The 27018-nt window shown below is 34.2% G+C and overlaps 4 protein-coding genes and 1 long non-coding RNA gene across 7 annotated transcripts in view; 2 read left to right on the top strand and 3 right to left on the bottom strand.

Moving 5' to 3' along the window:
* Positions 1–1731: 1731 nt before the first annotated feature.
* On the bottom strand, positions 1732–3969 carry LOC122627927. The gene is made up of 3 exons (XR_006326948.1): positions 3737–3969; positions 2418–2527; positions 1732–2181 (listed from the first exon to the last, which is right to left on the bottom strand). It is a non-coding gene; the product is annotated as an uncharacterized LOC122627927 (long non-coding RNA).
* Positions 3970–7980: 4011 nt separating this feature from the next.
* Positions 7981–10068, top strand: LOC122627925 (pyrimidodiazepine synthase-like). The gene is made up of 6 exons (XM_043809566.1): positions 7981–7996; positions 8113–8340; positions 8415–8520; positions 8590–8833; positions 9012–9233; positions 9320–10068. The coding sequence occupies exons 2-6, from the start codon at positions 8316–8318 to the stop codon at positions 9449–9451; spliced, it is 729 nt and encodes a 242-aa protein (XP_043665501.1). The 5' UTR covers positions 7981–7996; positions 8113–8315; the 3' UTR covers positions 9452–10068.
* A 608-nt stretch (positions 10069–10676) lies between these two features.
* Positions 10677–11862, top strand: LOC122627926 (acyl-coenzyme A thioesterase 13-like). 2 transcript variants are annotated; one of them, XM_043809568.1, is made up of 4 exons: positions 10696–10717; positions 10810–10924; positions 11028–11212; positions 11522–11862. In XM_043809568.1, exons 2-4 carry the CDS (start codon positions 10844–10846, stop codon positions 11673–11675), a joined length of 420 nt encoding a protein of 139 aa, XP_043665503.1. In that variant the 5' UTR covers positions 10696–10717; positions 10810–10843; the 3' UTR covers positions 11676–11862. The 2 variants fall into 2 exon arrangements, with proteins under 2 accessions (XP_043665502.1, XP_043665503.1); XM_043809567.1 differs by having other exon boundaries at positions 10677–10924.
* LOC122627919 (peroxidasin) lies at positions 11221–18415 on the bottom strand. The gene is made up of 5 exons (XM_043809554.1): positions 17457–18415; positions 15531–16051; positions 14683–15448; positions 14242–14596; positions 11221–14176 (listed from the first exon to the last, which is right to left on the bottom strand). Exons 1-5 carry the CDS (start codon positions 17678–17680, stop codon positions 12119–12121), a joined length of 3924 nt encoding a protein of 1307 aa, XP_043665489.1. The 5' UTR covers positions 17681–18415; the 3' UTR covers positions 11221–12118.
* A 2623-nt stretch (positions 18416–21038) lies between these two features.
* Positions 21039–27018, bottom strand: part of LOC122627511 — a 12679-nt gene continuing 6699 nt past the window's right edge. For both annotated transcript variants that reach the window (XM_043808647.1, XM_043808646.1), the window contains exons 3-4: positions 25078–25246; positions 21039–24878 (exon numbers count right to left, since the gene is read on the bottom strand). In XM_043808647.1, the coding sequence (XP_043664582.1) occupies positions 22304–24878; positions 25078–25220 (2718 nt within the window). In that variant the 5' untranslated portion in view covers positions 25221–25246 and the 3' untranslated portion in view covers positions 21039–22303. The remainder of the gene's footprint in view (positions 24879–25077; positions 25247–27018) is intronic.

Genomic DNA, 27018 nt, shown 5'->3' with positions numbered 1-27018 from the left:
CTCTCTCTTTCTCTCTCTCTCTCTCTCTCTCTCTCTCTCTCCCTCCCTCTCTCTTTCTCTCTCTTTCTCTTATTCTTTCTTTCTACCATACGTGAAAGAAAAAGAGAAAGAGAATGAAAGCAAAGGGGTAGAAGAGAAAGAAAGAGAAAGAAAGACAGAGAAGGTGGGAGAGGGGGATGATGGAAAAAAAAGAAAAAAAGGAGAAAAAATAAAAAAAGAAGAAAAGAAATAAAGCAAAGAACACGGTAGGTCAGCCTTGGTTGTCGGCGGTTGGCGAATTGGTCGGGTTGCCATGGAGAAAAGCGAGGTATTCCTCCCTAGGTTCGGGACCGCCCCAACGGGAAACCCCCATTCGGGAAATTCGTGGCGTCGCCGAAGCTGCCACATTGCCGGAGGTTTAGCTCGGCTCGGCTAATCGATTCTGCTACCAATCAGCGCCCGCGCTCTTCCACCTTGCTCTCCTCTTCCTCCTCCTCCTCCTCCTCCTCCTCCTCCTCCTCCTCCTCCTCCTCCTTCACAACCTTCTACGTTGAAACCTTCCTCCCTCCCACTATCTACCTCCGTTCATCATCCTTCTCGACCAAGAACACACCAAAGCTTCTCTCTCTCGTCACCTTTTCGCGACTCCGTTGTTATTCTCTAGAACACCACCTACGTATCTCTACTTCTTTTCTTTTGTATCTATTCCTATCGTTACCATCGAGCTATTCTGTTTTGTGTACTTCTTTTCCTACTGTTATTTTTTTTTCTTCTAGCTATTTATCTATTCACTACTACTAATTCACCTATTACCTACATATATATCTACTACCATAGCTCACTGCTACCAGCTTACCTACTATCTATATGCCTACTACCATAGTTCACTACTATCACAGTTCAACCTTCTAGTTATATATCTACTACAGTAATTCACTACTAACTACTTACCTACTCCTCCATTTTCCAAAAAAAGGTTCTATTTTACGAAGAGACAATCGAGATATAAGCTATTTATATCCTCCTAAATACTTGAGGACAGTCAAGCAAATAAGTTTTTTTACGTTGAACATCTAATAAGACGACGATAACGGATTTGATTTTTATTCTTATTTTATTTTAATCAAAAAATCATCAGAGGTTTTTCTATTAGATAAATTCGTATATTTGTTTTATTTCTAATGGTTTCGACCATTGATTTCTTTTTTGTACCAATATATAGATAATATTCATCGTACTACTTGCTTCATCGAAGAACATCTATCAAACGAGAGAATCTCGACTCAGCGAGGATAAAAACTACTCGAATGCTACTACGTGCATCAAGGTGACATCTTTAAATAATTTTTTAATAGGAAAATCTTTTAGATCGACGACTTCGAGTCTGAATGGAAGTTAAAATGGAAATGTAATTATATATTAGTAGCATCTATTAGATGTTACGTTGATATAGTATTTCCATAATGTAATGTGTATTTGCCGATAGTAATTCTCGGCTATTTGAGAGAAAAATAAACACTGTTAACAATCGATCCAATTTAATTGAATTTTAAATTATTATACTGCTATAATAATTAATTATTATTTTTGGCATAATATAACAAATCAATTAAAAAAAGATAAGTAATGAATAATTTTTTATTCTTAACGATCGAAAGATAAGTATAATATACTTTAATAGAACATTGCCATTTTGAAAAACCAATTATGCGTACTTTTCATAACGTTTACGCAGCAAAATAGGTTTGAAATATTTTCTCGTTTTTTTTTATTTTTAGAAATTATAGATATTAATGTAACATAACGATCATTTGATTTTTTATCTTATCGAACAACTTCAATTTCTCGTTTATTTAAAAATAATTCAAATATTGCTCGTTCAATCACGATGGATTTTTTGCTTTACGACTGCCCTCTTTTTTCTCATCGTTCGATCGATCGCTTCGTCTTTATAATTTAACCGAGAAAAATGCTAATTATTGATCGATCTAATCCATATTTTGTTACTCGATTTCAATTGAATCACGTCCTGTCAGCAGGTCTTAGAGGCCTACAAGTGACCTCCCACTGTGCAGGGCCATGCTTTCTAGCAATCAACAAAATTCTTGCGCTGTTTTTAATTAAGAAATTTCATTTTCATGATCGTAACTCCTTATATCTGGCTGTCTTCTTACGAAATAAGAATTAATAATTATTTTCAAACTAACATTATAACGTAATATTATCTTACATTGTAACGTTACATATTATCTTATTTATTTTTTTAATTGTTATATCTCTCACTTTATGATGATGATCACAATTATAAACGATAACGAAAAAAGAGAATTTATAACATTTATTTTAGCATTTTATTTCACTATCTGTTTCTCGCTTTCTATTTTATTTCGTTTCTTATACACAACATTACCGATAATTCGTAAAAAAGAAATACATACCTAACTAATCCCTTATAAAGTCCACAACGTTATTAATACGATCAGTAAACCCGTGAAATTGGTTCATTCGCTGTAATATATATTTCCATGATGAGAATGATTTGTCCATTCTACAATAAACAACGAGCTGCACATATTTCTCCGGCTGCTATACAATTCCCTGCCGAACAGTCGTTCTGGCGTAAATTTAAGTTCATATGATCGGTGACAATAATTCTGCTGTCATTCGAACTTTGATAAATTGCAACTCCACCATTCCTCATACCAGACTTATTCAATTAAACGAAAGTGGGGACGTCTCCACGATTTAGAGCTTAAATAAAATATTTACACGTAACTATAGTATTCAAATTAACTCATGGAGATTCTGCAGTCAGCAATTATTGATATTCTTGATTAATTTTGTTAAGGCAATTGCCTTAATTACACCAACATATATCAGAAAAAAAAAATCTTACAAGGAATGATCAGCAGAATGGTAAATATTGAGATACATAATTCAAACATAGCTGGCTCGAAACTGGTGAAATTTATCCATAAATACATTCATTTTATCAAACTGAATGTATCTAATCAAACAATTTTATCTATTGTATGTATAGATAAATTATTTTTATAAAAACCAATATATGAGCGCCTTCACAAATCCAAAGAATAATTTATAGCGAATACCGTCAGTATAATTATCTTCCTGTTTTACCAATCGTTAGCAAAAAGGGTTTATTTTACTGAACGTTAGTGTAGTAGGTTTCTATTTTACCAACCTCTAATAATATCGATAAAATAAATTGTTTTACTTTCATTCCTATTTTTCCGACCTGACAAAATATCGGTAATAGGACAATGCTGTTTTATCGTATAAACAAAAATCATCGATACCAGAAGCTTCATCGACCAAGTAAAACACCACGGTTTAATATTACATCGTAATAGAGTAAATTAATATTTAAATAATAATACTTTCGCTTAACAAATATCGTAACACGTGTGAAACTAAAAATAATTTTAATTACAAATTTCAATACTTAATAATTTTAATATCGGGATCATTGGCCTTGTGTAATATAAATATATTTTGGATATAGGATTAACTTCGACGATTACCGAGTTAGTTTTCTTTTATATTCCGACGAGTGCACGTCGAATTATTTTAAACGAGAAAATTAAGAAATTAATAATTTCGATAATTTTTATATTATTTAAACAATCTAATGTACGCAAAATATAATAAACTAATATTTAAACAATAATACATTTCTTTAATATGAAAAAGATTGTAACGCGTGAGAAACAATAATTTTAACTTAAAATTTCAATACTTAAAAATTTTGATTTCGAGATCCTTGGCTATATATGACGTCAACAAAATCAAACTTTTCATTGACTTTGACAATTACTGGATTAGTCTTCCTTTGTATTCCGGCGAGTGAACGTCGCAGTTCGCACAGGATACGTTTCTTGCAAGTAATAACGAACAGTTCATGCAAATACATTAGTATATCATTAGTTTTTTAAATACTCTATGCAAATTATTTTATTTTAGAATTAAATTGTGAAGTGGGGATGCTTGGCTACGAGTGACGATAACAAAATCGGACCTTCGACCGACTTTGACAGTTACTAGTTCAGTTTTGCTTTGTATTACGAGAAGTGTGCATCGAAGTTCTGGCAGAGTGTCTTTCCTACAAATATCAACGAAAACTTCAAGTAAATATATTTCTCTATCACATATTTCTTGAATAATTTATACATTTTCTTATTATAACTGCGATACAAATTATTCTAATTCTATTTTTCTGTTTCAGAACTTTATTGCTATCGCGCGTAGCAATGAAGTAATCGAATACTTGTACGGCTGAAATAAAAATATCGCAAAATAGAAGCAGTGTTTGTTCGTTCGAGTTTCGCGATTTAAACCATAAGTGTTTTTGCATGAACTGCGTGCAATGCATTCGTTAGAGTCAGTGTTTGTTCGCGAAGCTTTTTGATTTTTTAATAGTCGCACAGACTGTATTTATAAAAGATAGTAGAGTTTCGCGAAATAAATTCAGTGATCGTTCGTTAATAAACAACTACCGCGAATTAAAATCAGTGCATCACCGAAGAGGATCTCAACCAACTTCGATATCGACCTACCACATTTTCAACCAACTACAAATCATCCACCCTCAATTTCGACCTAAATCGCGGACGAGTGTTTTGGAGCCATCGTAGAACTTCTTAAGTAGTAAGTAATTTTTTAAGTCTCTCCAATCACTCAATCATGTCGAGGACGAAAGATCCGAATCGGCACGAGTGATTGGTTGTAATTAATAAGTAAAAAAGCATAGAATAATCACGAATAAATTTTCGAAGAAATTTACTCGTGAATGGTTCGTTATTTTTTGACTTATTTGTTAGATCAAGATAAAGTCTTCTTGTTTAAACGCATTAATTATAATTATTTGAAATTTTGAATATTTAAGTACATTTTTAAATAATTTTCTCTCGCGAAAATAGCAAAGAATCGCGATATTTGATTTATAAAGAATCACAAATGTCGATTCGGACCTTTCGTCCTCGACATGATCGGAGGAACTTAAAAAATCACTTACTACTTAAGAAGTTCTACGATGGCTCCAAAACACTCGTCCGCGATTTAGGTCGAAATTGAGGGTGGATGATTTGTAGTTGGTTGAAAATGAGGTAGATCGATATCGAAGTTGATTGAGATCCTCTTCAGTGATGCACTGATTTTAATTCGTTGTAGAATCACAAATTTTTCACTTTTTTCTTTTTTAATAAATCACGAATGATTGAATCAAACTTATAAATTATTATATATAACGTAAAAGAAAAATTAAACGAAGCAGGAACAGGTCTGAACACGTTTGGAAGGCTACACGGACGAACGAAGACTGCGTAGCGAAAAACTGGGAAGGTTGTCTTCTTGATCGTCCTTTGATTGTTTACAAGTATGTTTGTCGAACTTCCTAAGTACTCCGCATAGTATAGCGTATACAAATAAACATACATACACACATCTACAATAAAATATTACCACGTACAAATGCTTTTGCATTTATTGATTTTTATTTTTATACGGAAACTGGAAATCATTCCCAAGAATTATTTAACAATGGTGAGAGAATTCTAAAGCTATTATGTATATCTTAATGTTATCTTTACTTGTTTATTAAGAATATTATATGTATTATATGTGTTATCGTATTATATGTATCTAAAAAAAGATTTTGAATTTTGAAATATGTGGATATGATGGTGAACATAAGTAAAATAGAAAATATAATACTTAACTAGAAAAGTATAAATAAAAATAAATAATATATAATAAATTAATGATAATATATATATATATTAATATATAATACATTAACATACAGATTCCTAATAATAAAGGTAGAATAAAAATGTTCTGTAATTAAATATGTAATTAAAACGAAATTAATCTTTTTCGTAGGTCTAAATCTTTCTAAACGCTCTTTCGCAGATCTGACATGATAAAATACTGTATAAGAATTTCTTTTCTAATCTTGTTTTTCTTTTCTTTGGTAAAATTCCTGGAAAAGCACGCGCTAATTCATGCCGAATTTATTCATCTCTCTCTGTCTCTCTCTCTCTCTCTCTCTCTCTCTCCCCCTCTCACTCCCTCTTCTCCTTTCCCTCTTTCCCATTCACTCTCTTTCTCTTTCTATTATGTTTCGTTCAATGTTATTAAAATGAAATAAATTTACCTGTGATATATATAAAGAGAAAGTAAGATAAACATAAAACTGATATATACAATGTTGTGTTATTTCTTCTGACGGAATTCTTGGAAATATGGAAAGTGTAAAATCATGTTAGTACACGATACGAATAAAAGTATGTGTTTACATATCGATGTGTATCTATATATATGTGTACAATATCCATAACTATATATGATATGTAATGTGTGTATGTGTGTGTGTGTCTATGATGGATATGAAAATCGAATATATAATCAAGGATATGGACGATCACAATTACAAATACAAAATTATTGAATGAAATATCGTCAAAAAGTGAGAGAGATATCAATAAAGCTGGAAAATAGTATTACACAATAGTGATGCGAGGCATCTACGAGATGTCAATTTTATTTTCGTGAATATCTTTTAAACGCGACGATGGTCTAACTTGCGAACGCGGCTTCATAAAAATCATGCGATCAGCTATCGATTGATATATTGGAAGAGGATATACGTTAAAAAAAATCTGCTCATTACCTGTAATTATGCGGAGTGATGAAATACCGTGTACACTTGTTATCACGTCCAAGATGGCGATGAGACCACTAACAAGGAAACGAAGAAGACGTCGTAGCAGGATTACGTAACGATACGACGTGAATCAATTCACATATTAATTTTTTCAATTAAAAATAATAAGAACATATGATACAAATATATAGACGTATGAAAAACGTCACAAATGTAATTAATTTGAATATTAAATGTAAGCAATAATATTCTGATGAAATAATTATATTTTTTAAATATATAGAAATATAAAATAAACATACACATGTATCACATCTATCTCTATACATTATCCCTATGCTTTCTATATTACTCTCGAAATAATGAGTAATTAATAGATCGAATAATTTGAAGGATTTATGTATTTACATATATATCTCCATATACATATGTATATATATCACATGTACAATTTGTAAGAGTACAATTTGTCACTCGACTATCGAAGAAAATGAATATATCGATCTTCTTCTATATGTGTGTGTATGTGTGTGTAATGGAGTAATACATCGAATATCATAGCGATGGAAATAAAAAAGTGACCACGAGAAACGTTGACACACACATTCAATATAGAAAAATTTTTAAATAATTTATTAAACAGATTTCCTTATTATTCTTATATATTCTTATTTGTTTGCATTTATTATCTTCTATTCTCATTTACTTAAATGAATCACCGTTAACCTGTCATCGGCATATACTATTGTTTAAATATTTCATCGTATTTCGAGTACATTGTACATTATTTAAATAATTATAAAATCATCGGATCTATAAGCTCATTAAACGTAGCGATATGGAAAGAGAATATTTCGGTCGTTAGTCCTCCGAGTACGAAAGCAATCTACTTCACGAAAACGAACTACACAGCATTCTAAGGTTTATACGAAAATTTCTAGTGGGGATAGCAGCTTCCTCTCCTTTGCCGCAAAATTCGAGGGGCGCTACTATACGAAATTTTTTTTTCACGAAATTTGTCGAAAAAAGCATTTGTGCCAACAGCGAGTTTAGACGTAATTTTTAAACGATCTTAACGAACACGTTCTCATTTAAAAATAAAGATTTAAATGAAAACTTGACTTTCTTGAATTTTTTAAAAAGCCTTATATTTATGTATAGACTATTGTCGAATAAATAGCATTTTCTGACATTTTTTTCAAAGAAAATAAAACTCAAAAATTTAGAAAAAAAACCATATTAAATGATCTTGTTCATTAAAATCGTTGAAGAATTATAATTGGTGTAAACAATTATAAAACCAGGAGTAACGACAGCCTTATCGAATAATTCGTTGTATGTAACATATATTGCTGTGTTGGTTGTATATGTGTGTGTGTGTGTGTGTGTGTGTGTGGATGCTCATTAGGGATTATACATTTTGGTTTTGCATGCGATTATACACGGTATAGGCTTGAAGTAATCATATACATACACATATATGTATGACGAAATATCAAAGACGCTGTATGTCTCACAATACCAGCAAATTCTTCTCATCGATATTTATTCCGAGCGATTCACTCGAACGATATAAATGTCATCTGTCGCTCGAAGCGATTAGAAATCATATATCTTTATGAGAATTCATTTAACATTCTAACGAACGATTAAAATGAGTACGAAACATTTAAGTACCGGTAAGTATAAAATAAAATTGAGTTGGAATAATTAGAATTATTGGGGATATGTAATATTTCATTAATTTTTTTAGGATCAGTCGCACCACCCATTGTACCTGGAAAAATACGTTTGTATAGCATGCGTTTTTGTCCATATGCGCAAAGAATACATCTTGTTTTAGATGCCAAGAAAATTCCGTATGTATAATTTAATTAAAATATTTTTAATGAATTATATATTTTTGATATATATATTATTTTTTGTAGATACGACGTTGTTTATATTAATTTAACCCAAAAACCAGAATGGTTCTTAGAGAAAAATCCTTTTGGAAAAGTTCCTTGTATAGAATTAGAAGGAGGAGAAGTATTATATGAAAGTCTTATAATAGCAGAATATCTAGACGAAGCTTATCCACAAAATAAATTGTGTTCATTGAGTCCTTTTGCTAAAGCTAAGGATAAATTGTTGATTGAAAGATTTAATGGAGTTATTACCAATATGTACAAGGTTTTTACAGAGTGATTATTTTAGTTTTCATTATTTATTTTTTTCATTGTGTTTTTTTTTTATTTTAACTATTTTTTTCTTCTAATATTTTATAATCATAACCTTAAAATGTTACTACGGCTGAAATTGATTAGTTTTTTCTTCTTATACATTCTGATTTTATGTGACATTTTTGTAGCTGTATGCTGGAACATCAGTAGATCGTGATTTATATAATGAAGCTCTATCTAGTTTGGAGTATTTTGATAGAGAACTTGTTAAAAGAAGAACTCCATTCTTTGGAGGTACTTCGCCTGGCATGTTAGATTTAATGATCTGGCCATGGTGCGAAAGAGCAGATATTATTCGGATTTTGCGTGGAGATGAATTTATAATATCTCGAGAACGTTTTCTAAGACTGGTAAGCTAGAAACTAATAGTTCCTTACAAAATATCTATATATTGAAAGTATATTTTGTGTATGTTATAATATTTTTATATATGTAGTTCGAGTGGAGAAATGCAATGAAAGAGGATCCTGCGATTAAAAACAGTTATTTGGATGCTGAAATACATTCCAAATATGTGCGTAGTCGACTTGCTGGAATACCTCAATATGATTTGCTGCTTAATCTTTAACTAAAATATGTGATTCTAAAAGCCTCTAAAACTTACCTCATTAATGTTTGAATAATAACATTATAACTTAATAATTGTTTATACATGTTTATGTACAAATAACTAATTTAAAGATGATAAAAAATTTGTTCAATACTATATTGAACTATGATTCTGCATTTATATAATATATAAATAAAAGATTATCACATTTCCAATGCTTAAAATAAAGCAATCTGCTTTGATATTTTATTAATATTACAATTTTTTTTGTCATGTGTGTATATGTATATATAAATATAAATAACTAAATGTATATCGATGTTGTATAGTCATGTAACAAACATCGTTGATTATTTCACCTAATATACTCAAATACTATTGAAATACTTTGATATTATTAATATTATTTGTACAAAATGTAAAAGCATATTGTAACATATTCATATTTGATCTTTGTTTCTAATAAAAAATAAGTGTAATTCTGTAATACAAAAATAGTAAAATATGGAATGACATCGATAATACTTAGAACACATTATATAGTTCCCTACAGTGTATGTACAAAATGTTTAGAAATCTCTCTTGTATTAAACATACAATACAAACCATAAATTAAAAAACAGATAAAAATTATACTGGCTGTAATTATGAAAGATCGCGTATTTTCTTTTCGTAAACCATATAATTTTTGTTCGTTTATTTTAAGTACTGTTTTAACTTCTTCTAGTTCGTTCTCCAATCTTTCACGATTTTCAATAGTAAGTAATTTAGTTTTTAATCTTTTTTCTATTACTTCCACTCGGTGTAATGATTCCTTTAAGGAATCTTCGACGTGAAGCATCTAAATAATAATAAAAGATAGGTTATGATAAATACTAGATAATTGCAGATATATTTACAAATAATTTTTATGTCAAATACCTTAACCATAACAGTGTCATTCTCAGACATGTTTTGTAATTGTATTACCTCTTTCACCTCTTGTAAATTAAAAAATATGTCTTGTTAATTTAAAAAATAATCTTTCTACTAGTATATAATTGCTGTGTCATATATATACATTGTGTACATCTATATATAACTATATATAACTATATATAATTATGTGTATATAGGTATACATAACGTACATATATATACATGAACACATACATATATATATATAAAACACAAAATCTAACGACGGTACATGCGTAGAATATAGCGCATCAACCTTAGTATCGAAAAAAGATCTAGTGTACGTGAAATGTACAAAGGCCGTATTTGTTATTTATTCAACAAAATGTTATGTCATTTATCAGTTATATAATACTTTGATGATAATTAAAGAGAAAATAATCGAACTTTTAATTTATATTTAATATTTATTTATTTAGATAGTGAATAAATAAGGTGACCAAGAAAAATAAAATGACGCGAGGTGTTGAACTTATTAAAAGTATTATCGAACGCATGTGTCAAACAAATAGCTTTGGAAAATGTATGAAAAACGTATGTATGTACTTTGTTAACATCTTTTTTTTTTATATTCAATTGTATAGTGTATATCTTATAATCCAAGAATGTTGATCAAATTTATGCACATATCACGTAGGTGAAAATACTTTCTGCAGGAGATGGCAAATGCAAAGCAGAATTTACAGTTTCTGATGAACATTTAAATTTAGGAGGTACTTTACATGGAGGATTTACAGCTACGCTTATCGATTGTATTTCTACTTATGCTTTAATGACTTGTGGGACTGGTGCTCCAGGAGTCTCTGTAAACATTAATGTTGCGTAAGAAATTTTACCTTATGTTCATTATTTTATTACAATACTTAGAAACATGCAGAAACAGATTTATAATTGGTATATTGGTATACATCATCTGCGTTGCAGTTTCATCTTCGTTACTTAGTTCCATCTTTGACTATTATCTTTATACAGTACATACTCCATTACTGTATATATATATTTTGCTTTTCTTATAATAACTAGCATAACTTATAATAACACAAATTATAGGATAGGATTTAAAATATTTCTTTTTATTTATAATATATATGTATCTAAGTTTTCTTCATTTTACATATGTCAATGGCACAGATATATGAAACCTGCATTTCCTGGTGAATTGGTCACAGTTGATGCTAAAACTATACGTGCTGGACGTACTCTAGCATATCTTGCTGTAGATCTTACCAAAAATAATGGCAAAGATATTATTGCTAATGGTCAGCATACAAAGTTTATCGCATGAAGGTATATCTAAGGTTTTATAATTATTATGTAATATGTTACATAAAGATATATATATATATATATATATACATAGATATCTAAACAAAAATATTTGTTTATCTCAATAATCAATATACTTTCTCAATTGATGTATTCGTAAATTGATGTATTCATAAAAATATATTAAAGTTATTGCGAAGTTTTTAGCAAAGTAAAATTAATTGTAAATATAATCCAAAATATCTGCTGATATTTATTCTCAGCACCTGGTATAACTTTAAAAAAGAAAGTATCTCTATTCTTTCTCACACTTCTAACTCGCATGTGTATTACCATCTTTACTATATGTACAATAAATGCATAGAAATTTGGTGTTGATGAAAAGCACGTGTGAAATTTCAAAGAAATGCATAGAAAAATACATTAAAAAATTCTTTAACGAATAATATAATATTTATCATGTTATTTCAACGTTTTGGCATTAGATAATAACGATTTTAATTCTTTTATCCTCTGTGATAAAGCATCTGCATATCTTTGAAGTTTTTCAGATTTCTCTTCGGTCTCCTCGATCATTTTTTCCAAATAATCTATTTTCTCGCTATCTTTGGCGGAAATTACTTGAAATTCTAGATTATTATGCGTAGGCGATAAATATTTAGCAGCGTTTCGTCGGAAACGAGATATAATATTGCTATTGTCCTCACAATTATCGCAACAATCAGACCACATGGTTAAATCTAGATATGGTATATTATCGCAAGAGATAAACTTGTTATCATTTTCATTTGGTAAAAGAAAAACATTGGGTTGTACGCGATCGATTTTATCACCATTATCGCAAAGTATCCTTGCCAAGGTAACTTGTTGTATTTGGGCTAACTGTTCGGGTCGGAAATTAGAAGGATTTTCGTACCAAAATCTATCACCGTTTCTAATCCGACGAAATTGTTCTACCAAGAGACATTTAAACAACGGACCGACCTTGGCATCAGGAAGTTGATCTTCGAGAATACCACCAACCCATACATCTATATTACCAGGATGTCCATAGAGTTCTCGAAGTTTTTGTCGGACTTTAGGATCTTTTATATCAACGACTAAATCATCGAAAGTTTCTATATGTGACATGTTGCAATATTTTCGCCACTCCAAATAACCTGGGATACCATGGTCTCGAGAACGTTGAATATTCATAGCAGCTAGATCCAAAGCTACTGCATGAGCTGTACGAAAGAGTTGTTCCGTCAATTCGAGATTAAGATTTTGTTCGGGTAATTTGAGTTTCGCTGCTGTAGCGTACATTCCTCTTATCAAGGGATCTACACCACCTTCTTCGACTAATCTCCATGGTGCAAAGAAAGCATCACGTAAAGGTAGAGCACCTTGTGGAATAGACTGGAAAGATTCGTTTAATCGTTCTAAACGTGGTTGTATCAAAGAGTGGCCGAAACGAAGGGCTGCTGTAGCGAAAACATTCGATATACTAGCATCTAAATCAGGATCGTATCTCCTGTAAGGTCCTAAAAGTTCATCAGTTGTATTACCCAATACAAGTGGTATCCAATATTGGAAGGTAATGTGTTGCATCTCAGCACCCACAATTCGTCTTGATTCTTGATATAACTTTTCACCGTTCCAATGTGGATTTAATTCACGTAATTGACGAGCTATTCGATTATGTTCTCGCAGCCATATTGTATGCATCGCTAATAAGCCTACTTGCTCGTTAGCACGAATATCACCAGCAACGAAACAATTTATAGAACTCTCTAAAGGATTTCGACGACAGTCGACAAATTGACCAGATGCATAAGGAAGTAAAGCTTTGCGACCTGGAAATATTGAACCTTCTCGCAATAATCCATGATTCGTCGTTAGATCTCGAAGATCTCGAGCGAGTTCGTCATCATAGCCGTAAACTTGGGAAGCATCTAAATAACTAGTAAGTTGATTCAATTGTTCGCGAGGCATTAAGTTACCCCATAATACGCTTGTCTCTCCGGAACCACAAACAGCGCTGGTCCTAACGAAATCAATGCATCTTCTATTGCTTATACGAGGATCACCAGGTGGTACTTCCATGGGGAAACAAGGTGCGGCATTGTCACAAGATTTTTTACAATCTATACCATCCCAAGATTCGCTAGATACCGATGGCAAAGCGTGATCAAGATCGTGATCCAAAAATTGGCCCCATTGCATTACCATATGAGTGATTTTATCATCGGAAGTGATATCATGGGTAGATATCAAGGTAGTCGAAACGAGACGTGCTGCTGGTTTTGGATATCCATAATAACGACGATCCTTTTGCCATCCTATCGGCATAGAAAAACCATTTTCGTAAATAGGTTGGAGAATTCTTCGGAATCCTGTGTACGATGAACCCCAAGTCGGATGCTTAAAATTGTTACAACTACCGTCTATACTACGATACTTGTGATGAAAACATATATTTGTACAATTCCTCCGTCTCCTGTGACCCGTACATCCAGATAATCTTTCGATCTCTAATACCTATGAATTAATAATATCTCTTATTATATCTTTCATAACAGTATATGCAAGCGAATACATCGTACCTGTTCGGGTGTCAGGATTTCTTCGTAAAGAAATTCATTGGTCACGTTGGCAGCTGCACCAGAATTCACCATACGTCGAATATTAACCAGTGTTCTTTCGAAAAGCTCTGCTGGCTTAGCAGCAGCACGACCGATCGCATTTGGAAATCGTGTGACTCGAAATGGATCGATTCGTCGAGATGTACCATCGCTGTTGAACAAATTTTTCAAGGTCTTGTTGATGGCTCTATCTATTTCTTCTGAAGCATCCTTGAATGCTCTTATAATGAGCGCGTCTGTCGTTCCTACTTGACGAACACGAACCAGAGCTTGAGCAGTAGCACGACCGTAGTCGTTTACAGCCGAACATTCATACCTATTTTTGATTAAATATATGTGTATACATACGCACATGTATATAGAAGTTCAATAGCAAGAGAGAACTCTAAATCAAATTGTTACCTTCCAGTATCTTGAGACGTGACATTGTACAGATAAAGACTACCAGCGCGAGAAACACGAGTCCTATCACCTGCAATAGAAGTACCATCTTTTTTCCACTGTATTAATGGTTTCGGTCTACCCTCAGCTCTGCAAGGCACTTCGACTATAGCTCCAGGTTCTGCTTCCATATCATGAGGTTGATAGGTCAGTTTTGGTGGACTGTATTCACTGTTTAAAACATTGAGATCAACGCTGGTCTCTGCGTAACCATTGGAATTACTAGCACGACAAACATATCTAGCTGCGTCGGATTCTTTTGCGGCTAGAATACGAAGTACGCTTCCATCATTGTCTAGTAATATACGTCCACCAGTAGAGAGAAGTTGATCATTATTCCACCACTGTATAAGAGGTTTGGGATTACCCTCGGCTTTACATACGAATGAAACATCTGAACCAGCTGTAATTGTCTGTGATTCTGGCAATTGACTAAATCTTAAAGATGAAGCGATTATCAAAGCTCTGGCTTTTCTTGATTTAGTCGAACCCATGTCACTACTAGCTATACATTCGTATTCACCGGTGTCTTCTTCAGTGACATCAGATATAACTAACGTACCATCCTCTTGAATAAAAAACCGTTCACCATCAACATAAAGTTCGCTAGAATCTCTCATCCATTTCACTTCCGGCTCAGGATCTCCTATCACTCGACAAGTAAACGTTACAGTGTCACCGATCTTAACTTCGATATCTTCCGGACCCTCCATTATACGCGGCTTTGCTGGAAAATAATTTCCATTGTTAGGAACGATAAGGAAACTCGATATAATGAGAAAATTCGTGAGAAAAGACTATTACTCAACTGCAATGAAAATCTCTGCTCGTCATAGTTGTTAACGGTTTACCCTTCATCTCATTAGGATATTGACATATCGCTGCCATTTCATCGGTTGGTCTTTTCTCAAGTCTCTCCACCAACCATAGGAGATTACAGTCGCAAACTAATTCATTACTATCGAGACGGAGTCGTGTCATTGGGCCAACATTTTGGAAGGCATCAGCAGGAAGACGTTGTAACATATTGTTATGAAGAAAAAGACGTTCCAACGATGGTAGATTGTTGAAAGTACCTTTGCCTATGTCCGTTAGACGATTGTAATGCAAATAAAGTTGTTCTAATTTTGGAAGATGAGAGAAAGCATTGGCTGATATATCTTCGATTCGATTCTTGTACAAATAGAGAATCCGTAGATTAGGAGCACCCTCAAAAGCATTTGCTGGTATATGTTTGATATGATTATCATTAAGTAGTAGGGTGTGTAAATGCTTCAAACCATGAAACGTTCCAGCTCGTAGTTCCGCTATGTTGTTAAATCTTACGTCCCTGAAAACGAGCAAGGTCATGGCTGGATAAAATTAAGGGTGTGCCGGGACAATGTTGAGATCGCTATTTCGATTCATTACGGGTCATTTGTTACGAAGACTTGCTTGGTAATGACGTTGAATGACTACCGAACAATCGACGACCTATGACCAACCCAACGGTAATTGCAATGATCAAAAGTAATCGAAAATTATTGATAATTTTCAAAACTATTTCGAAAGAAATAAATAGTATTTTCAAAAGACCTTTCATGGTTGTAGGAATGTATTATATGAAACTCTTTTATGCTATAGCTTTTTAAAGTACATGTATGTCATAACATGTAGATATATGACAGTAAATGATATATCGATCATCGGAGAGCAATACCAGGCAATACAAGTGTTTATTTTACAATATCGAAATGAAAGGATTAAAGAAGATAATCGATAACCAGGTAGGTTATTTATAATAAGAATCTAATCGATAGTGTTCGGATAAGATCTCACGAGTTAAACAATTTTATGATTCATTGACCCAACTCATTCCATTCATTGCAAAAGTCAATTTCTTTTGATATTAATTCGACATGATCAGCGACTATGTTCGTTGGCTTTCTTCAATGTTTCACTGATAGAATGCTAATGAAAAAAAAATAGAGAAAAGGAGAACAGGAACGATGATCGGTGAACACAGAAATAGCGAACACAGTAGGCAACACATCAAACGCATGCTTCGTGAAACCACACATACACACACACACACACACACACACGTGTGTGTGTGTGTGTGTATATATATATATATATAAAGAGAGAAATTTAACGACGGTTCTTCGTCACTTCTCGAAATAACATGATCATTGTTCGTCCATTAGATTTTTTTCTTTCTTTTCTTTTTTTAATCCCTTTATCTCGAGTTCTCCGATAGTAATGTAATTAATAGTGATCTAACAAGGGAGATCCATCGACAATTGAATAGATAACATGGTAGTAACTCTTTTCTACGAAAAATGAATTACATAATCTGAAAAAAGGCTTATGGATATTTTACTACCAATTGAAGATAACGAATGCGAGCATCTTAAGCGGTCAAAATATAACATAAATGATGATACCATATGATAAATAAATATGTATGTATGAATAACGATTTTTATCGGTTTCTTTAGTCGTAACTAAAATTGGAATAAATTCTCGGAGTAAAATGATTTTACTTGTTATTAATGTTACACAAATATATATATATATATATTGTTCAGAAGAAAGGATTAATTTGATTTTCTATATGATCAAGATTTCGTATTTTTTTTTTGTTATATATGTAAACAAAAATGAAATAGAAAATATAAGAAAGAAGAAAAAAGAAAAAGAAATGGAAAAAAGAAAGTAAAAGATAAGAAGAAATTTACTACGATCTCACTTACAGAACTGTAGTATTGGTCGGTACTCGTGGCACGCGATTGAGTTTCTGAAACATACATCGGACGGTTTTCTGATAGCACATGCACTTGATCGGACATTCTGATGGTCCGTGTTGAGTGATATGCGTCCTTTCCGCAACGACGTTGGATACGATCAAAGCCGACAGTATGCCGAGAAGTAAATAAGACGTGAATAAACCAAAAAGAGACGATTTCCTCATCATCATGTTGTTGGATATATATTAAATCGATTTGTAGTAATTCGATGCTGATACAGGTGATACGATGATGTTCATCGAAGAAGAATAGGAAGAAGAAGAGAAAGAAGAAAGGATACCGCTCTCTCTCTTTCTCTCTCTCTCTCTCTCTCTCTCGCGTATCCTTTCACGCACAGAGTGAAACCCTTTCTCTCCTCCTCTTCTTTTTCTTTTCTTCGTTTTTAATGAAAACCACTTTTCCACTCGTGGCTCGTCCTCGTCCTCGTCCTCGTCCTCGTCGTCGTCGTCGTCGTGCTCTACGAGACGAGCCGATACTGAGAGAAAGAGAGATTCTTGTGAGACGAACGTGGCGTCGTTGCTCGCGACGAAAGAAAGAGAGAAAGAAAAAGACAGACAGAGGGAGAGCAAGAAAGAGAGAGAGAGAGAGAGAGAGCGAAAAGAAGTAAGAGAGAGGGAGAGTGAGAGAGCACGCGGTGGCTGCTATGGCTTACGACAGCCGCAGACTCGCTCGGGATCTGCTCGCTTCTGCAGCACGAGGAGCAGCGTCCCAAAGCGTTACGCTTCGAACCTTCTTTCCCTTTCTCTGTCTTTTTCTTTGTTTCTCTCTCTTTCTTCCCTCTCTCTGTTGAACCTCCCACCGACCCACACGTTCGTTCCTTCTAACCAGCCGACGCCCGCTACTCCCGTGCTACGAGTTCCTTCCACCTACAGGGTGTCCGAATACGCTCTCTTATTTAACTGCTTATGGGATCTACGTGTACTATTCTGGATTAGGATTAAATGAGATTAATTTAATATGACGTTATTATAATTTGTAAAGATTAAATCTTTTACTGTTGGAAAATTTTTATCAATAAATATATATATATATATATATATATATATATATATATATATATCACGTATTCATCGTGATCTTATTATTATAATTCTGTATTTTAAAACAAAATTGAATACAAGGGACGCATACATGTGTACATATGTTGAAGTTTAAGAATATGAAGGGACAGGAATGTATTACTGTTAATATTGGTATGACGAAAGCGAAAGTGACGTGGATGATATACATGGTATATAAACGAATGCCATTTTCCTTTTAATAAAGGACAGCTGTATCCCTGTAAACAATGAAGTTCTATTTCCGATAAGGAACAAAGAATGTTCGAGGCTATTTATATGCACGTGTGTATGTGTGTGAAAGAAAAAGAGGTATTGAACAAATATTAATATAAAACTTTTTCATTCTACGGTCATTATTTGAAATGGCGCGCAAGTTAAACCCGTAATTTTCATAAACCCGAATCACGACGAAGCGTAATTGATTTAAAAGAAAAAGAAAAAAGACAGGTGGGAAGAACTTGTTGGAAAATGAGATATAACTAGTAGAACGATACGCTGTCCGTGAATGAGGATATACACATTTTAGATTAGACATTATACGGGGCGAATAAGATGAGAAGAGTGTATGTATGTGAGATAGATAGAGAGAGAGAGAGAGAGAGAGACAGACTAGAGTTTCGTTGACCCTATTATAGCCAACTCTGACCACTCATAAGTCGACTCTTTCGCCGGTAGAATCTAACGAAGCCGACAATGAACGTTTGACGTTTGTTTGCCGGCAAAAGAGGCAAGAGAATTAGAGACCAACCGTTTTCTTTTTTTTTTTTTTTATACAACGCGGTGCGAGCGTACGTACATATTTACAGAAAAATCTCATCGTTTGTTTATACAAAAAGCGATGTAACATCCCAAAATAAAATCCAACGTTGTCGACTGTAGTGCTTATTGGAAATTTTTGAAGTAACCATGAAAAACATCGTGTATAAATTGTCCATGATTACGTAGACTTCGAAACCAATATTGAAAAGATGATACGCCCATACGCGTATACATATATGTATATTTAACCGTGTGGTCAGGGCGATGATGATAGTAATATGTCGGTATGGATGATGAACCATGACGTTACCTAAAATGGTAAATCTGTATGATTCTGGTATAGTATATATGTATATATGTCTGTGGAGAATTGCGAAATATAACGGAACATATCTTTTATATGTCTTTAAAACATAGAAGGTAAAAGATAATAATAATAATAATAATATTTCAATATAATCATCTTCCTGGAACAAATAAAAGTTACATTTTTAAAAGGAATTTCGTTTTTCATATATCATCATATTCTTTTTAACATAGAATATTTTTCAAAGTGATGCTCAGTTTATACGTAGCTTGTAATATGGTTTGTATATGCGCCATTACAATTTCCTGGATTCCAAGGAAAGCGTGTAATCCCTAATGGGCTAACGCAAGAGTTTTGCACGGTACATAGGCTGGCTTGGATAAAGTAAACGTACCTCTAACAACTTGTCCTCGAATATGCTAAAGTCGCGATACGCTATCGTATATATGCAATATGTGGCTGCTGTATAGTGAGGGAGTACAGTGCTGCCCCTCTTTTTAGCGTTTCTGCATGTTATGAGTTAACAGAAATAGCTTCTGACTCAATATTTAGGCAGCGCTGATTTTCTACAGCGGGTTTATCATGAACCGTCTATCTTTTGATCTGTTAGAATCTGAACGTAATTACTATTAAAAAGAAAAAAAGTTAAAGAAAAATTATGATTCATCGCCAGATAATCATGGTCTTCGTCCTTCCTCAAGGTTTGGTTACGAAATCGTTGAATCATTTATCAAACTTTTTTTTTTTTTTTCTTTATCAGCGACATCTTTTGTCCTCAAGGAAAAAAGAACTATAGATTTTCAGAATCATAGGAAAGATGGGAGAAAATGAACGTGTGAAGAAAATTCACTTTGAATAGAAATTTATTGAAGTTCTCAAGTCCTTATGTTAAACGCAAATCTATAACGAGGATAATGATAAAATGGACTTAAATCTATCGTTATACTCGCTTTTTATAAATTATTATTACGTTTTATAACTAACTGGAGAAAGGAGTATGTATATATGTATATGTGTGTTTGCGTGTGTATATGTGTATGTATATATATGTATGTGTATATATGTGTGTATATATACACAGACATATATACATACATATACATATGCATATATATATATATATAGATATCATACACATATATATACACATTACATATATATTCACATACATACATATATATATTACATATACACACATATGTATATATAGATATATATATATACACATATATATATAGAATTTATATATACAATTCGAAGTTTGTTTAAATATATATACGTAATACACACATACGCGGATGCAATGTATGTAATATACATACTCATCCATAGAAAATTAACGACGACGACACGCGTGACCGATTACAGTACGCATCTCTTTTAATATTCTTACTTCGACAATACTTGATTGCACAGTCGATTATTGGTTTAATGAAAGAATTTACTATATCGCTTGCATTCCAATTTGTACTTAAAATTCATGCGTCTCGTTGCCTTTTATTTCGACGACTTAAGACAAGAGTTATGTAATGATCGCGAATGATTATTTTCATTATCGATACATAGTATCCATATTGTCGACTAAACTTTTCGTTTAGAGTTTGAAAAAATTGATGAAGGAAAAAAGATTCAATAAATTTACTTCTCTTATCGACTCCTGTTAATTTCCTTAATTTTTTATATGAAAATATATTCTGCTAACCGGCCGAAAATGTAGACGAAGATCGTTGTGTATTCCTGATGAGAAAAAAAAAAAAAAAAAAAACAGAAAGAAAGAAAAATTATTCGACATAACATAAAGATACTGATAATTAGAATATAGCTCGAAACTAACTGATCGTATCCAATCTTCGCACGCGAATATGGAAAGACGCGAATTAGTATAAGAGAACATGTAAGTCGGACTATTTACACCTTCGTAAATTAAGTCGTATCGTAATAGAATATATCACGTTTGGAGTTTAATACCGAAGAAATTGCAGTACGTCGTTTGTTCGAATCTTTCGCAATCGAAACGATATTTTACAACAAATATAGATCTCGATGCCACGTGACGCATTCGAAACGCCTTCCTAGATCCAAATCACAAGCATACACACATAGATACCACGACGGTAGTTAATGACCTAAGATGCAATAAAGGAGCTAGTACCACCAACATAGAAACTATCGATCGTGTATTTTCTAAGCTCCCCTCGTTCGTAAGGATTAATAATTAGTTACGTAGTTTGTTGGAGAAAAAGACTATGATATCTTGTACGTACGTTGAATGGAAAGTCATACGAGGAACAACGTCGTCGTACGATCGGCCAATGATCGCTGGAGTCGAAGAAAGATGAAACGATATTATAAAAAATGGTTACTCTCTATTTACAAAAGGCAATACGCACGAAACGTTTCTCCTACTCCATCTTCGTATCATTCCCATAAAAAATATGACGGACGATATATATTATTTTTGTAAAAAATATTTATGTACCTAAAGCTCGAGCTTTCGAGCGAGGAATTCATTAATTCGCGACGACAATGATCGACGTAAGACAAACAAAGAAGAGCCAAACCTGTACGGTCGTGGGAATAAGTTTGCCGAGGATGCGAATGAATTATTTCGTTCTCCTTTGCAAAGTCGATCTCTTGGAGTCGTTGCCACGACCGGAAACATCCACTCATGCTAACTTCATGTATATGGTCCGATCTCTCATCTTGCAATGCTTCAGTTCTCTCAACGCTCGTTGGGCCTCACTAGGAGAAGAAAAAGCTACGCGTGCATCACCCGTAGGCATACCTCTTTCGTTGTAACGTCTTATAACATTTTCGCGTTTAACATCGAAATCGCCGAAAAAGTCAATTATTTCATTAATGTCCGCTTTAAATGGTACATTTTCCAAGGAAAGAACGCAACCGGGTTTACCGAAACCTTCGACGTAATCCATGGAACCAGGATGACGACCTAACATATGTCTCGGTATACCCATCAGACCTGGAGGACACCTGGGACCAAATGCCGAGTTACCAAAACGCGGCATGTGATTTTGCATGGGTCCAGCGAATCGTGGCCGCGCGTCCTGTGGTGGTGGGTAATGTTGCTGTTGCTGTTGCTGTTGCTGTTGCTGAGCCTCTATGAGTTGAGGATCGGTCATTTCGAGAGTCTCCAACATTTGGGCTCGCGATATGAGCTCGATCGTCGGTATGTTCTTACCAAAAGGCACTCCGTTCTTCGCCGTTGCCCTTAGAGCTTCGTCGGTAGTTTCGAATTCGCAGAAACAATCCCCAGTGGGTTTACCGTTTTGATTCAATATCATATGTATTCGACGAGGTACAATTCCGATGTCAGAAAAGTAATCGAGAACATCGCGATCCATCGATTGGAATGGCAAACCACGCATGATAATACAATCTGAGGTAGTAATCTGGCTCATGCCGTTTTCATGCTCTCTTTTTGCTTGTGCGAACTTTTCTTCTGAAATGGCTGTTGCGGTTACTTGTTTGTTACCTATCTTCAAAGAAGTACCGAGAGACGATTTGGCGTCTTCTAATCTAGCGAACTGCACATAAGCCATGTAATGCGTACTCCCGGATTCCTTGATATTCGTAATAAAAAGATCATTGATCTTCCAGTCGTGGAACAATTTGGCTATGTCCATCTCTTTGGTGAACGACGGTAGATCCGTCAGAAGTATGCAAGTAGATGCCCTAACGTCAGCCTCGTCCTCCTTCTCCGGCGCGTAAGAATCAGCGGCTTTATCGAAGATACTTTCGTCCAAATGAAGAACCTCCACTTCGGAACCACGGACGTATCTTGGCGTTGACAGAGCTAATTCCTTACCTTCCGCTTTACTGAACTTGACATATGCAATACCGACCCGATTACCGTGATTATCGTTAATCAGTTTCAGACCATCTTTTCTGATAAAGATACCTTGAAAAGCATGACGAACATCCGTGTATGTAGCGTTCAATGGCATATTACGTACCTCGACGCAATAACCACCAGAGCTAGATTTATTATCGTTCGAGAATCTCGAGGAGCCACCGGAATTTCGTCCGGATGCTTGCCGATCTGGACCATTTTCGAAATTACCATACTGCGACGCAGCAGCCGCGGCTACAGCTTGAAAAGCATGTGGATTGCGTCGACCTTCTAATTCCTGTACTTTGCTCAGGAAAGCGCTGTTCGGTCTCAAACCGGGTCTGCAGTTGATGGCACCATTATTTGCGCCATACATGCCAGCATCCTGTGGCCCAAACTGGGTCGTTCTACCTGGAAATCTTACTTGATCCATTCTGCCCTGTTCGCCTTGACCCCAAGGCTCTTTTGGCCGATTTAAATTACCTATACCACTATTTAGGCTTGGCAAAGACGCGTTGGCCAAGTTTTGTGGAAGCGAATTCATACCGACCGTATGGCCAGTTAACGTCTGAACATGAGGCTGCATCAGATTTCCGACGCCGTTCAAACCGTTCAAGGAGAACTGATTCGACTGAAGCAAAGACTGCTGTCCTAGAACGGAATTACCAAAGGTCATGGATCGTTGCTCGCTATCTTGTGACAATGCAGCCACGCCCGCTCCTAAAATTCCCGGCGTTAAAAGAGTCGCTTGCATTTGCGTTTGAGGCGGTACTTCCCAAATTCCATTTTCGACAATCGGCTGTTTTTTCGCCGAGCCACTAGACGCGGATTTATCCTTGTGAAATTGTCCTACGCAAACAACGTCGTTATTATCGTCGTCGGTTGCATCCTTTCGACGTTCTCCTGTCGAGTTACGCTTGTTAACATCCCTATCTCTAGAACGTGTACGATCACGTGATCTTGAGCGTTCACGACGGCGCCGTCTGTCTCGACGATCGCGTTCTCTGTCACGTGATCTGCTTCTGTCTCGACGTCTGCGATCACGATTCCTATCCCTATCGCGTCTATCCCGATCCCTGTCACGATCTCGAGAACGTGACCTATCTCTCGATCTCGATCTATCACGTCTCTCCTTTCGATCCTTGCTCGATTCGCTGTCATTGTCCTTCTCCCTTCTATCGTTCGGAGAAGCAGGTTTAGCCGAAACAACAGGAGTTGGTACTGCCACTGGTGCTGCTGTCTGTATAAACGATTGAAGATGTAACGTTTGTTGTCTTGCCGCTTCTATCACTTTCTGCATTTCCGTGCGCGAACTAAGCAACAGCTTAATTTTCATTTCCTTGATCTTACCGCCATCTTGCATCATCGCCTGCCGAGCATCCTCGTCCGTGCTGCAAGTTGACCACGTTCTTGATTAGTGGAATCGACTATTTCGAACCTGATTATATTTACAAATTTTTTGCTCTCATTGTTAACGAGCTGTATACATTGAAAATTGGCCGACGAAAATAGATCGTGGCGAGTGAAATAATGCTTCGAAGAATAAGGAACAGTGTTTTCCTTCTTCCAATAACAAACTCATTTTATTACCTGAACGCTATAAACGCGTCTCCTAATTCACCGCCAACAATATGTACTCCGCCTTCCGGTATACTGAGTCCTCTGAAAAATTGGCGGATGTCCAAAGCGTTGGCAGACCATGCTAGATTTTGTAGTCTGATTATGACGCTCATTTTTGGTAGATTATTTTTTCACGTATCTGCAACCGAACGGATAGGCGAAAATTAGACAAGAAAGGGTAGGTATGTTCGTTAGGTGCCAGAAGAGGAGAATCGATATTTAACAATTTGTCGATGTTCGAACACGAAACAATTCATCGAATCTGAAAAATTTTTGAAAGAAAGAGAATACAGGATGTGGATTTTTGTTTCTTCTTTTATGTCTAACGATTGTTTTATTGATTAGGAGATATATTATAACTACATTAGATTTAGTACACTCGCGTAAAGATTTGAAAAAATGTAATATCAACGTAATGTAAACGTCAAAATATCTTTGACAAAAAGATTACGAACACTTCGGAGTCATTTTGTACGACACAATTGTAAGAACTTGACGCACTTTATCTCTTACAAGGCTAATAACAATTTACTTAACACTTTACCTACCACTACGATTGAAAGGTACACACAGAAGGTGTCATAAACGCACATACAGATTAATAATAGCTTGCCGGTTAATAATCGTTGCTACTGACGAAAAGCCAATTGAAATATAGGCTTCCGATAAGTAAACTTTATTAGTATAGACATTATGTAGGTAGACATTATATTTCCGAAATAGAATATCTAATTTATTCATCATGAACATTATTGCTCATTAAGAACTATTGTCATCGGTTAGAATAATAAAAATAAGGTATTTTAGGATGATACATGTAACGAGGATCTTTATTATTTTAATAAATTCCATTGGCACGATGTCTTCGGCGATTCAACTGGTAACTGTGCTGACATAAGACAGGCAGGTATAGAAACACGCCCACGTACGTTTATGCTACTATGTACAATCAATAACATCGCACAGCACTGAAAAGTACTACGCGCGTGTTCGCGCATTTTAATAGGGATTCCAAAGGAAAGATTTCTAAAGAAAGAAAGTTGAATTTATAAAGAAAGGTCAAATAATTAAAGGTCATTGTTACTCGGCGAGATAGAATCAAAGTATATCGATTATCTGAATTACAAAGTCTTTTTGAACAGTATAACTATTCTTTGTATTGTACGAATAGCTAGATTTTCTAGGTCTTTACTATTTCATCACTTAACCTCTATCATTTGTTTCTCACTGTGTGCGTATATCTATATGTATACACACATACATAAAGTATTTGTTCGAATGTATATCTTTTCATCAATCTGAACAAAAAATGATAAAGTGTGTTACAACGTAATCTTTTTCTTGATGTAATGTACTAGGAAATAATCGATATCGATTATAACAAATATTGTATTAAATATGCCACAAATTATACCGTATAATTTGTATAAATTAATATTTATGCCGTAGCAGATTCAATATATATACATAAATAATATGATCGGTTACGATCATAGTGATAAATAAATCGAGATAATAGATCCCATTATTTCGAAACGCAAAACGTGGAGAAGAAATTTAATTATTTAATTTATCCATAGTTTACAACAAGAGGTGCAGTTTTAGAATCTTCGAAGATGACTCTACTCTGTATGATCATAGCACGTATATATAGTTCGTTATCTCGGAATATAGAACGCGTACCACAAAAATTCTACTCGTTGTATTATTATCAGCGAGTTAAAATCAAAACCATAATGCTAACATTTCATGTTTACAGGGAGAAAACGAAATGAAAAAAAATTCATTGACGAAGGTTACCAAGCGAGTAAGCAAACAAGCAAATAAGATTAGAAAAGAAAAAAATTTTTCATTAACTTAGTAGATAAAAGATATAATTCGTTCTCCAACGAATATATATAAAAAAAAAAA

Source organism: Vespula pensylvanica, chromosome 3, assembly GCF_014466175.1.
Source record: "Vespula pensylvanica isolate Volc-1 chromosome 3, ASM1446617v1, whole genome shotgun sequence".
Lineage (NCBI taxonomy): Eukaryota > Metazoa > Arthropoda > Insecta > Hymenoptera > Vespidae > Vespula > Vespula pensylvanica.
This window is presented reverse-complemented; position numbering and strand designations above follow the sequence as displayed.

Bases quoted from the DNA above. Each gene is read 5' to 3' on its own strand.
- LOC122627919 (XM_043809554.1), bottom strand. From the start codon at position 17,680: ATGATGATGAGGAAATCGTCTCTTTTTGGTTTATTCACGTCTTATTTA. The intron at 16,052-17,456 runs GTAAGTGAGATC...GCTCGTTTTCAG, and splicing joins CCGACCAATACTACAGTTCT to GGACGTAAGATTTAACAACA. The intron at 15,449-15,530 runs GTTGAGTAATAG...ATTATTTTCCAG, and splicing joins GAGCAGAGATTTTCATTGCA to CAAAGCCGCGTATAATGGAG.
- LOC122627926 (XM_043809567.1), top strand. From the start codon at position 10,844: ATGACGCGAGGTGTTGAACTTATTAAAAGTATTATCGAACGCATGTGT. The intron at 10,925-11,027 runs GTATGTATGTAC...CATATCACGTAG, and splicing joins TTGGAAAATGTATGAAAAAC to GTGAAAATACTTTCTGCAGG. The intron at 11,213-11,521 runs GTAAGAAATTTT...TCAATGGCACAG, and splicing joins TCTGTAAACATTAATGTTGC to ATATATGAAACCTGCATTTC.
- LOC122627925 (XM_043809566.1), top strand. From the start codon at position 8,316: ATGAGTACGAAACATTTAAGTACCG. The intron at 8,834-9,011 runs GTTTTTACAGAG...ACATTTTTGTAG, and splicing joins TTATTACCAATATGTACAAG to CTGTATGCTGGAACATCAGT. The intron at 9,234-9,319 runs GTAAGCTAGAAA...TTATATATGTAG, and splicing joins GAGAACGTTTTCTAAGACTG to TTCGAGTGGAGAAATGCAAT.